General features: G+C 40.6%; 1 protein-coding gene across 1 annotated transcript; it reads right to left on the bottom strand.

The window, feature by feature from the left end:
* Window positions 1-600: 600 nt before the first annotated feature.
* On the bottom strand, window positions 601-9,231 carry ctxn2 (cortexin 2). Its single transcript, XM_022687017.2, has 2 exons — window positions 8,207-9,231; window positions 601-6,620 (listed from the first exon to the last, which is right to left on the bottom strand). The coding sequence occupies exon 2, from the start codon at window positions 6,565-6,567 to the stop codon at window positions 6,322-6,324; it is 246 nt and encodes an 81-aa protein (XP_022542738.1). The 5' UTR covers window positions 6,568-6,620; window positions 8,207-9,231; the 3' UTR covers window positions 601-6,321.
* Window positions 9,232-13,104: the final 3,873 nt, after the last annotated feature.

Here is a 13,104-nt window from a genome sequence, read left to right as displayed (position 1 = left end):
TAAGAAACATTCTAATAATGTTGTACTGCAAACTATTATATTATATATTATATTATTATATTATTAGGGTTTATAAATGGTTGACAATTAGTTTATTAATGGTTACTTAGAGTAGTACCTTTTTTTTAATGTCCCAGGAATGTTATTTCTGTAATATTACACTCTAACCTTCCCGGATCTTTTTTTAAAACATTGCTAAACGTTGTTATAATGTTCTCTGTCAGCTGGGAACACGCTCACATACAGAGAAACAAGACTGCCAACACAGAATGAGATTGAAAGTACAAAGAGGAAAACTGGAAAAATGGTTTTCAGACAGAGATATTTAGTTATATAATATATCTAAATATATATGATATAATGTTTAAGCATTATATCTTGATTTATTTATGAATTATTTATGATCTACCAGTAAGACACAAACGGTAAAACACGTATGGTAGATAATTACTTAAACATTTAAAATTAGGTACAAATGTTGAAATTAAGTTATGTAATCTGATGATATAAGAAATATTATATTGATAATTAATCTTACTTCATATTTTGCCGGAATATTGTCTGAAAGAGCAAAGAATAACTATAAAAAAACCCAACGGGTAAAAGAAATCAAAATAATTTTATTCCACACGACAAATACAAATCCACAGTATGAGTGGCCTTACTGCACCCACACACATCTCTCACACACACACACTCACACACACACACACACACACACACTCACACTCACACACACACACACACTCACGCACACAGACATAAACACCATCCCATTGGAGGTATTCTACCATCACTAAATGAAGGCACAGAAAACCCAGTCAGAGTGACCTTAAGGCAAATTCACAGCACTAAAAACACCGGCACACACCGAGAGAGAGGGAGAGAGAGAGAGAGAGAGAGAGAGAGAAAGAGAAAGAGAGAGAGACTGTGAAAGATGAGTGAAACACTTGATTGGCATTTACCTCTGTTACACAACTCCCACCAATTAATAAAAAAATATATTAATCCACACAGTAGACCATGGAGTGACTCAGCGCTGAGGTTCAGGTTTTCTACAACAGGAAGGCATTAAAAAAGAACAGCAGATGTACACCCTGTCTCTATCTCGTCTTCGTCTTTTTTTCATAGTAAAGCGTTCTGTGTAAACTTGTACCGGCACCGGGAGTGTGATACCCTGTTTTGTGGTAACACCTAGCCTAGCATTATAAGCTAACTCACTAATTCTGCTTAGGCACCAGTGTTTCTCTTTCAGCTAATAACTGTATGGGTACTTAGCTATCTTAGCTAATAATCTAATAGGTTATGTGTCGCTAGCTTTCATGTTATCATGTTTATTCATGGTTTCAAATAATACAGGGCTGCCAACCTGTAATTGTTTTTTTTTTTAATGGAGTGAGATTCTGATTTCGATTTGTCCAGTCCAGAGAGGGAGGTGGGGGGAAGTGATGTGCTGGCACCATGCAGGGAGAGCTGATTTTGTGTTTGGAAGCTGGATGTTTTTTTCTGGAAGAGTACATGTAAGGCTCTACTACAGGGGTTGGCAATAGGCATGAAACATCTGGTCACTTTTCACTTTTCTGGGGAGCTTTTGTTTACATTTCTCCCCTTTCACTCTCTTGGTTTCCGCCCGTTCTCGTTTTTCTTGGGCTCCCCATCTCCTTATAAGGGCGTTTTATTCCCAGCCATGTCCCAATTCACTATCCGGGGCAGCGATAGTATATTGGACCGTGACCGGTCTGGTTTACCTGCTTTAAGATCAGCTGTTCTGCTATTGGGTTCAGCAACCCTCTGGGCTGGAGAGCTACCAGTCTGTAGCACTCCATCCCATTACAATTCATTTTTTAAAACATATTTTTTTGTGGCCATGTAATGGCTTGGAAAGTATCTGGCCGACAGCCAAACTTAATTGCCGACCCCTGCTCTACTAGAACTTGTCACTTGCTTTTTAACACTTGCAAATATCATTTGCCTGCTTTGGAGAGAAGGTGAGGAGTCCTACCTATTCTGGAAGATCATTTAATGTTGCGAAAAATGCCTAATGTTAAAGCAATTCAAAGGGGACATATTGTATCTCTTTTTGCACAAGTTAGAATAGTTCTATGAGCTATACAAAAACATGTTCATAAAGTCCTTTGCACAAAATCAATCTCATATAACGAGATCTCACGAGCTCTATTCTTGCCAATTTCAGTCAGTTTCAAAATTAGCTGTTTAAGGGCTCTGACGTTTTTATGCAAATAAGCTGCTGCCGGCCACGCCCAATGAATGCTGAGCATTTAACATGTCAGTGTTAGAGTGCGCTAAATGGCAAAACCCAAACAAGCTATTTCATGCTTAACTGAGATAAAAACACAAAACTCATTATATGAAAGTATGAACAGTAGGTATAGATCCCTTCATCAGATAAAGTCTGCAGACCGAAATGGCTGATCTTCAACTGATCTAGTGGGTGAGGCTCTGATGGGGGTTGATGGGTGAGGGGGTGGTTTCAGGGCTCGTAATAAGGGCTCCATAGAAGCATATAATTCCCGACCAAAACTCTTTCGACTGATTTACAGAAAACAGATGGATGGATTTTTTTGGCACTTGGAGTGTTTATAGTATTTATATAAGTGGAAATACAAAATCACGCAAACAGAGAGTTTGCATAATATGTCCCCTTCAAAGTACCCCTGTCCGTAACAGGTGTTTAGTCCTAAACCAAACCTGCATCCGCCGCAGCAACCCTAATGGTAGCACCTGTTTCCCAGGCAATAGACTGGAGAGAGTGACATTAAAGACAATCGCATGAGCCAATCTGTGAGAGATGGCAGTCCCTAAAATAAGAGCTAGTTAATGTTAGCGCTGGTTTAATGTTGCAGTTGACTGGACGGTGCCTTCCATGATTAAGTTATATTGTTTTAGTTGTGTGTATTTGGACTTGCTTTACCCTGTTAACAATGCAGCATCTATATAGCCCAATGTACGATTAGTTCATTGTTTGTATCATCTGTACTGGATTGTTTAAGCTGAATGGCTGAGCTGCTGGAAGCCACTGGTGTGAAATACTTTCTTCTTAACAGTAGCTGAGATTATTCAAACAGATCAGAATTTGCTTTAAAAACTTATGGGTCCAAACATGTTTCAAAGTGTATATTTCAATTCTTCCCAGAAAATTTGCCATTTGGTTCTGTCATGTGGACTATTTTTGCAGAAATCACCTAGCAGCAATATGCAAATAAGGGAAAAGGTGTGGCCTCAAATAATGAATGGTGTGGCTGCAGGTAATAATGTGGGTTAGGTTGAGGTTGCAGCCTCAGTAACTAGCCTTTCCTTACGGTTTGATGGTAATATTTAGTGGTAGTAAACACTTAATTTAGTAAACACGTAACTTAGTAAACACTTGTGTTATAACTAGTCTGCGCTTGAACGTCTGTCTAGCCGGTGCAGCTGACCTTTAGATTGTGCATTAGCTTACCGATCAAATGACATCATTCCAACATCAATTCCCACTAGCCACATTTGGTCAGGTGTGGTCCTGGGTAGTGGTATTAATCACAAACAAGATTGTCATCCCAGGTAAGGATGAGGTGAAGGGTGTGTTCCTGGCCGCAGCTACACTGTATGTGAGATTGTGGTCACATTCAGAAACATTCAGATGGTGCATCGATAGGTCTGACTTACTTTAGTGTGTTTATGAATTGTAATGTTCATTTCTGACTGTTTTTTAAACCTTTACAGCCTCTGTTTACCCAGATCCATGGCAAACACACAGCCATACAGGTTGTTTCACTTGTAGCGTGTCTGCAGTTTGTAGTTCCAACTGTCTGAATAGTCATACGGTGCTGACCGTTATTCTGAATGAGAAATATTCCTGGAATGCTGGACAACACAATGACAGTCTCAGTAAAGGGTGTGGACTTAGGCAAGGGCGTGGCTTTAAGTGTCATCTCAGTCTCTGACAAGGGCGTGGCCCCAGGTAAGGGTTGGTATCAGGTGACATTGCAGTTGTGCACTTCAGGCATGAACATGGCATCAGGAAAGGGCATGGCCTTGGGTAAGGGCGTGGCTTCAAGTGATGCTGCAGTCTCATGTAAAGGCGTGGCTATAGGTATGGACGTGGCTTCACGTGACACGTGGCATGTTTCTGTAAGGGTGCAGCCTCAGGTAAGCAGGTTGCTTCAGACTCTGAGTGGGAGAGGACTCTGAAAATGAGTGGGGTCTCCTGTGTGGAAGTACTTTCACTCTCAGGTGGTCTCATGTGGGGCTGTAATCTCAGGTAGGGGCATTACCTCAGGTGTGACTGAAGCCTCAGGTGATGGTGAGGTCTTGGAACAGGCGGATGTCTCAGGTAAGGGTGAGGCCTCAGGTGAAGCCGCAGTCTTAGGTAAAGGGATGGTCTCAGGTGAGGCTGTGGTCCCAGGTGAGACTCTAATCACAGATAAAGGTGTGGTCTTACATGAGGCTACAATCTCAGGTAAAACTGAAGACTAAGGATGCATTCTCAGGTAAAGGCTAGGCTGAAGTCACAGGTGACGGTGAGACCATGGGTAATGTGAGGAAAGGTAATGTGAGTTAAAGCAATCACTTCAATTACAGATAAAGGTATGGTCTCACATGAGGCAGCAACCTCAGGTGAAAGTGAGGACTAAGGATGCATTCCCAGGTAAAGGCTAGGTTGTAGTCCCAGGTGAAAGTGAGGCTATCCTCTCAGGTAAAGGTGTAGCCTTAGGTGAAGCTACAGTCTTAGGTAAAGGTATGGCCTCAGGTGAGTCTGTGGTCTCAGGTAAATGTGAAGTGGCAGTCGGATTCGACAGCAAGACCTCGAGTGAGTCTGTGGTCTCAGTTAAATGTGTAGACTCAGGTGAAGCTGTGTTCTCAGGTAAAGGTGAAGCTGCAGTCTAATTTAACGGTAAGACCTATAGTGAGTCTGTGGTCTTAGATAAAGGTGTGGTCTCAGTTACAGGTGTGGCCTCAGGTGAACCTGTGTTCTCAGGTAAAGGTGAAACTGTGGTCTCAGTGAAGCTGTGTTTTTAGGTAAAGGTTAAGCTGCAGTCCCATTTAACAGTAAGACCTCCAGTGAGTCTGTGTTCTCAGGTAAAGGTGAAGCTGTGGTCCCAGGTGAAGCTGCATTCTTAGGTAAAGGTGAAGCTGCAGTCCCATTTAATGGTAAGACCTCCAATGAGTCTGTGGACTTAGGTAAAGGTGTGGCCTTAGGTGAACTTGTGTTCTAAGGTAAAGGTGAAGCTGTGGTCCCAGGTGAAGCTGCATTCTTAGGTAAAGGTGAAGATGCAGTCCCATTTAACGGTAAGACCTCCAGTAAGTCTGTGGTCTTAGGTGAAGCTGTGGTCTCAGGTGAAGCTGTGTTCTCAGGTAAAGGTGAAGCTGCAGTCCCGTTTAATGGTAAGACCTCCAGTGAGTCTGGGGTCTCAGTAGGTATGGTCTCAGGTGAACCTGTGTTTTCAGGTAAAGGTGAAGCTGTGGTCTCAGGTAAACCTGTGTATTCAGGTAAAGGTGAAGCTTTGGTCTCAGGTGAACCTGTGTTCTCAGGTAAATGTGAAGCTGCAGTCCCATTTAATGGTCTCGGGTAAAGGTGTGGCCTCAGGTGAGCCTATGTTCTCAGGTAAAGGTGAAGCTGTGGTCTCAGGCAAAGGTGAGGCTGCAGTCCCGTTTAATGGTAAGACCTCCAGTGAGTCTGGGGTCTCAGTAAAAGGTGTGGTCTCAGGTGAACCTGTGTTCTCAGGTAAAGGTGATGCTGTGGTCTCAGGTGAAGCTGTGTTCTCAGGTAAAGGTGAAGCTGCAGTCCCATTTAATGGTAAGACCTCCAATGAGTCTGTGGACTTAGGTAAAGGTGTGGCCTAAGGTGAACTTGTGTTCTAAGGTAAAGGTGAAGCTGTGGTCTCAGGTAAACCTGTGTATTCAGGTAAAGGTGATGCTGTGGTCTCAGGTGAAGCTGTGTTCTCAGGTAAAGGTGAAGCTGCAGTCCCATTTAATGGCCTCAGGTGAGCCTGTGTTCTCAGGTAAAGGTAAAGATGTGGTCTTAGGTAAAGGTGAAGCTGCAGTCCCGTTTAATGGTAAGACCTCCAGTGAGTCTGGGGTCTCAGTAAAAGGTGTGGTCTCAGGTGAACCTGTGTATTCAGGTAAAGGTGAAGCTGTGGTCTCAGGTGAACCTGTGTTCTCACGTAAAGGTGTTAAGGTGTTTTCCCAAGATGACACTCAAGCCTATCAAATTCCTACGGTGTGCACTGTTACTCCAGATCAGGAGTACAAGCCTCTAAAGCTCTCAGAATGCAACAGCAGTTTCAGGTAAAGGCCGTGGCCTCACACATGGGCGTGGTATCAGGTAAGCGCGTACTCAAACGTCCCTTTCTCCAGTCCCTCCAGCCCGTCCCCCCAGTGTGAGGACGGCATGCTGCTGTAGGGGTCCAGCAGGATGCGGAAGCAGCGCACAATCAGCAGGCCCAGGAACACCAGCAGCATTCCCACGAAGGCGAACGCCGTCTTCTGCTCCAGCGTCAGAGAGTACGCCACCATCTCTCCGCCGCTCATACTCGCCAGGGAGTGGTTATAATGAACACTACACATGGTCCTGCTTCATCCTGCAAACATCCTGAAGCTTCAGAGTCGCCACAGCCCGCCTGTGGAGAGCACACACACACACACATCCCTCTATATTCATCTCACTGTCTGTACACCCAACACTCTGCATTATGCAACCTGTATCTGGAAATACATCACCTTTAAAAATAATCACATCACGTCACATACATGTGACTTCAAGTAAGGAGGTTTATCAAGAAAAGAACACGTAATTGTATTTTTAAATTTAAAAATGACATTGTTTTAATGTAAAAACTTGTACCTAAGCATATTTTTTTACTAGCCTGCATTTAGATATAGCTGTAAGGAAATAATCATTTCCAGGAAGCATCAAGCTATAAAAAAAAATAGTCTATTATCTAATCATTAAAAGATAAGAAGACATTAATATAACTGTACGTCCAGATTTCTCTGAAGTCGTGCAACTAACCTTCCTGACAGAAAAAGAAAGAAACTAAAAGTATCCAAAGCCACACTAAATACAGAACATAAAAATATATGTTTTAAATTAAAGCCTACTTAAGTAAAGGCAGAAATTCAGGGCTAAAATTCTTAAATTTAATGCCAAAATTATATATATATATATATATATATATATATATATATATATATATATATATATATATATATATATATATATATATATGAATAAACACATTCAATATATGCATTAAATAAATTCAGTTATAGAAAATGTATGTGAAGAAGTATTTGGTGCAGACACAATATACATTTTTCATGCACTTATTTCATGCAAACATTCAAAATGTGAAGAAAAAAATGCATACTATATATAAAAAGCAAAATATAGAGTTATAATGCAAACATGCTTTATTTAATTAATAGTTTCAGTGTAAGCTCATAAAGTGCTAAATGTATCATTTTAATGCATAATTGATACTCTAAATACATAAACTCCATGCAAACATGCTAGATTTAATGTATAAATTTAATGTAAACACGTTCAATGTGTATAAATAATATGCAAGCATGCTAAACTCAAACAAACAAACATTCAGTGTGAACTAAGCAAATGTTATGTAATGAAAATAGTGCAAACATGATAGCTGTATAAATGCTTTTAAAAATGTTTTATATGTAATGTAGAAGAAATGCAATACAATAAAACAGGGCAATCAATGAATACTGTTGAAAAGAAAACTGCTACATTAATGTAAACATGCAAAATGTAGTAATTTCTTTATTCTCAAAACAGTCAAAGCAAAAATTAAATGCAGACATGCCAAAAAAATTAATAAAAACGTGTGTAAATGTAATGTGAGTGCATAACTTCATCAGAACAGAACATGCTAAATTTATTGTTTCAATTCAACACAGCTTTTCAGTGATATTCAGTGCACAAATGATATGCGAACATGCAGAATGCAATGCTGAAATCCACCCAGTCATGCTAAATTCAGTTCAGACATTACCATGAACATTCAGCGAGCACCAACACGATAAAGCCTCACTAAACAGACGGTCATTTGTGTCCGAAAGCAGGAATCACGGTCACGATCGCTGCTGTGGCGGTTCCAGTGTGACGGCTGAAACAGTCATGCTATGCGGTTAATTGGAGCAGTCACTTCGGCTAATGGAGAAGAGAAGGAAGAAAAGGCAGTACCTGTTGCTCGGCAGCTGCAGTCAGACTGATAACATGCTTTCATCACGCGAGAGCGAGCGGCCGGCGGAGAAACCACACGCAAACAGAAGGAGCGGAATGTATCTGTGTTTCCATCACAACACTGAGGCAGCCAGACACGCAGAGAGAGAGAGAGAGAGAGAGAGAGAGAGATGGAGAGAGGAGTGTGTGAGGAGAATAGAGTGTGTATAAGCAGCAGGTGGCTGGAGACTGAGAGAGAGAAAGAAAGAGAGAGCAAAAGAGAGAGAGAGAGAGAGAGAGAGAGAGAGAGATGGAGAGAGGAGTGTGTGAGGAGAATAGCGTGTGTATAAGCAGCAGGTGGCTGGAGACTGAGAGAGAGAAAGAAAGAGAGAGCAAAAGAGAGAGAGAGAGAAAGAGAGAGAGAGAGAGACGCCAAGGGACTCGGGATTAGATGTGCGAAAAAATTGTGCTAATTAGCAATACGCTTTTCATGCTATTGCTATTTTTATTCGTCAGGCCACTGGAACGGAGCACAGTCTGAACACAGTGCCTGCGTTCACTGCACACACAGCACAGCGGCTGTATTAACCCTTTAACCCTACTCTTAATAGGAACTTGTTATAGGTATACTTAAATATTAGTATTTTTTCCCAGTACTTACTGAATATTTCATTTGAAGTGTTGCTAGTATATAGACAGTAAGCACAGACAGTATTTTTATCATTACCTTTTTGTATCATAAATATATTTTAAATGTTAGTTTTGTTATTTATGTTATTCACAGACATCCCACTTTTCCAGTGACTCGCGGGATTCTCCAGCATACTGATAGCAGCTCCCTGATGGCTGCAGATATAATATCCCAGAAATCAGGACACTGTTTAAAGCTCTGTGGGCATTTATGGCATTTCCTTCACCTATCGCCCCTAAATCAACTAATTAAAACAGCTTATTAACAAGTCCTTTCAGAGTTGCAGTGAATGTGTTAAAGCAGGCAATCTTCTAAAATATGCTGTGCAGGTGGGTGCCAGGACAAGGACAGAACAATATTGGTCTTGGTTGATATGATCAGGAGACCTATCTGTTCTCAGTGGGCAAGATTTACAGTGAACTCAACGTCACTCTATTTTTTGGATGAATTGATTTCAAATATTCTCCTTTTTTTATTATTTAGCTAGGGCAATTGTCCCACTGATTCAGCTGCTACTCAGCTATATATCCCCCATCACTAGTGATGCCACAACACAAGGAACTACTGCTGATGCAGCATTACCAAGTAGCATCACAGCGCTAACGCTCGGAGGAAAACGCAGCAACTCAGTTCTGATACATCAGCTCACAGACGCAGCCTTGTGCTGATCTACATCACCCTAGGAGTGATGAGGGGAAAGAACTCCATCTACCCACACAGAGAGAGCAAGACCAATTGTGCTCTCTCAGGGCTCCAGCAGCTGATGGCAAGCTGCATGACTGGGATTTGAACCAGCAATCTCCTGATCATAGTGGCAGAGCTTTTTACCGCTGGACCACTACCCCTTAACCTCTTTCTTTTGCAGTGCATCAGTTTAAAATGACTAATAATAATGACTATAAGACCTGTTGAGATCAGTTCACGGTTTAGACACACCTTCTCATTCAGTGTAATACAGACTACGAAGGAACACATAATGAATCATGTAGTAACTTAAAAGTGTTAAACAAACCAAAACAAACAAGAATTTAGTTGCTCTTATCTGGGGAGCTGTTAACTTGTGGTTTCTGAGGCTGGTAACTCTGATAAACTTATCCTGTACAACAGAGGAAGCTCTTGCTTTTCCTTTCCTTACGGTCCTGATGAGAGCCAGTTTTAACATGATGTTTTTGATGGTGTTTTCTTCTGCACTTTTCTTAAAGTAGGTTTTTTTCTTCTCATAATCTGGATTAGAACATTACTCTTATGGATATGAACATTACTCATTCACTATTCACTGTATACCTGTAACTCTACCTCTTCACTACTTTACAACTGATGCTCTCAAAATTCATTAAATTAACCCTTGTGTGGTGTTCATATTTTTGTTACTCGTTTACTTTGTTACTTGAATTTAATTCAGCAAAATTAAGCAATTTTACATTAAAATGCTTTACACATGCTTGCTTCACCTAAATTGCAAGCAATATAAACAGCTTACATGGTTAATATTTGTCCTTTACCTTTCTTATGTTACATTTCTTTCAAAAAGTGCTACTCTTTTTTTATTAGTTTTTTTAATAAAATGTAAAAGAAAAAGAATTAAACTCAAGATATGAGTAGAAAATTTGTTTAGTTTCAAATTTACAAATGAAGCAATGTTTATTAGCCCTTGGCCAAACAGACTGTATGTAATATAAATGGTTGGGGGGGGGGGGGGGTACAGTTTATCGAAAAATGTGTTTTGATTATTATATTTTTAACAAAAAATGAGCCAATGCCAATCAATGAGTTTGAGTTAGAAAAAATATTTTTTTAGTATCATATGATGAAAAATGATATCGGGTCCCACAGACCCGAACACCACACAAGGGTTAACTCTTGATGAGTTCAGCACAGCTGTTAACTGAAAGCCTGAATTCCAGGTGACTTTTTTGTTTGCTAAATAATTCCATATGTTTCTTCATAGTTTGGAAGACTTAATATTAATCTACAATGCAGAACATTTAAAAAAAGTATGGAAAACAACAGAATTTACTGTGTGTCCAAACCTTTTAATGGTACTGTATAGTTTCCATTAGCTGCGGGGTATGCTGCTTTATTGATGTTTTTCACGATGAGGCAAAACATCCTGTAAATGTAATGATAGAATAAAAAAACACTGCATAAATTGCCAATTTTCTTCTTTTATTAAAAACTTGATGATTCTGAGCATTTTCTCATTGACTGTTGTCATAAATGTGTTTTTATCCTTGCTGTTCTGGCTCTCTTAAGACAAGAAAATTACTCTAACATTCCATATAATATGGATTGGATATGGATGTGATTTCTGATTTTTAAGGCACTTGGCTGTTTGCATGGATAATTCTAACCAGATGCTGCTGGTCACAATCATTACCACCCACTGCGCTACTGTCCACTGTGGGTGATACTATGTATTCCATGTACACACATGGCACTCTGGCCACAAGATAACACCTCACAACTTATACAGGAGAGGCCATTCTCAAGTTGTCCACTGGGGCAACACTTTGTGATCAATTTGTGATTCTGCTATCCCATGACTTTATACAGATTTGGATGAGACTGAAATACAATGTGTGTGTGTGTGTATGTGTGTATTTGGCCAGACAAAGCCACTCACCTGCTGTTAGCTCAACCTGTTGACTTGGGCTTTTGTCCTGCCAATACATCCATCGTTCCCTCTCCCTGGAAGCTCCAGCCTCATTTCAGAGCAGCCTGCCTGCTTAACACACACACACACACACACACACTCACTCACTCACACACACACACAGATGCCCAGCCGCAACATGGTGAAATAAAACATTGCACACACATTCTCTGCCATTTAATTCAAGAATTATCCACAGAATGACAGCTTTAGATGGGTTATTTACACACACACACACACACACGCCTCCTAGAAAGCTTGGTTGGTCAATTTCTCTCTCTCTCTCTCTCTCTCTCTCTCTCTCTCTCTCTCTCTCTTTCTTTCTTTCTGTCTGCTGTCTGTTATCATTCTCCGACCCTTCTTTCTATCTTTTGCTCCCTCTTTGCTCTATCTTTTTTCTTACGTATGTTTGCTTCTCTCTTTCTCTCTCTCTCTCGGTCTCTCTCTCTTTTTCTCTCTCTGTTTGGCAACCACTTGTTTGCCTCAGGAGACTCGTCCATTTTCATTCATTGATAACATTCTCTCTCTTCCCTCTATCTCTCTGTCACTCTCACAATCTCACTCTCATTTTTCTCTTGCAGCTCTGTCTCGATTATGTGTTTATTCTCTGAAGGTCTCTAAGGTGTGCAAGGAATATCTCTGGGCTGGATTTCACCCTGTCTGAGTGTGTGTGTGTGAGAGAGAGAGAGAGAGAGAGAGAGAGAGAGAGAGAAATTAAATTAGCCTGTGTGTTAGAGCCTCATTAGGAGCTGCTGTGTGTCTGAACTGAAAGAGTGATGTGTATTTTAAAGAGACAGCACTGCATCAGATTGCAGTACAGTCATGGCAATCCAAACACAGAGAGAGATACAGAGATCAAAAACAGGAGTTGTTATGAGTGTTGTTATGACTCCTAAAACCATTTCAAATTCAAATTAAATATTAATAATAATAATATACATTTTAATTCTAACTTTGTCCCTAAGAACATTCCATTCCAGCTGTTTCTGTTCCTGTGTCTTTAAGAATTGGTAATAATAAACTGCTGTTTGCTGTTTTGGGTGGGACTAAAGATGCTATATGCCAAGTTTGAAATATTTTTCATGCCATTAAGTGGCGGCCACAAAAAATTGTGTAATGTGATGGAGTGCTACAGACTGGCAGCTCTCCAGCCCAGAGGGTTGTTGAACCCAATTGCAGAACAGTTGAACACAATCAAAGCAGGTATACCCAGGAAGAAAGAAAAAAATAAATAAATTAACACACAGCTCTTCACGCTGTATCAAACCGGTTTCATCAGGGTTGCGGTCCAATACACTACTGCTGCCCCGGCTACTGAACTGGGACACAGCAGGGAAAATATGCCCTTATAAGGAGATAGGGAGCCCCAGATCCAGCGGAAAAACGAGAACGGACAGAAACTAAAGTCACGTAGAGCACGACAGACAGAGAAACGGGGGAGGAATGTAAACAAAAGCTCACCAGAGAAGCATTTCATGCTGAAAGAGTTATGATAAACTGCTGTATACTGAATGGGCGGGGCTAAAGCGGATGTGTGCTGAAAAAGTAATGATAAACTGCTGAATACTGAATGAA

This window comes from Astyanax mexicanus, chromosome 9 (assembly GCF_023375975.1).
Source record: "Astyanax mexicanus isolate ESR-SI-001 chromosome 9, AstMex3_surface, whole genome shotgun sequence".
In the NCBI taxonomy this organism is placed as follows: domain Eukaryota; kingdom Metazoa; phylum Chordata; class Actinopteri; order Characiformes; family Acestrorhamphidae; genus Astyanax; species Astyanax mexicanus.
Note: the sequence above shows the minus strand (reverse complement) of the source record. Positions and strands in the feature narration are given on the sequence as shown.

Coding starts and splice junctions, on each gene's coding strand:
- ctxn2 (XM_022687017.2), bottom strand. CDS start 6,567: ATGTGTAGTGTTCATTATAACCACTCCCTGGCGAGTATGAGCGGCGGA.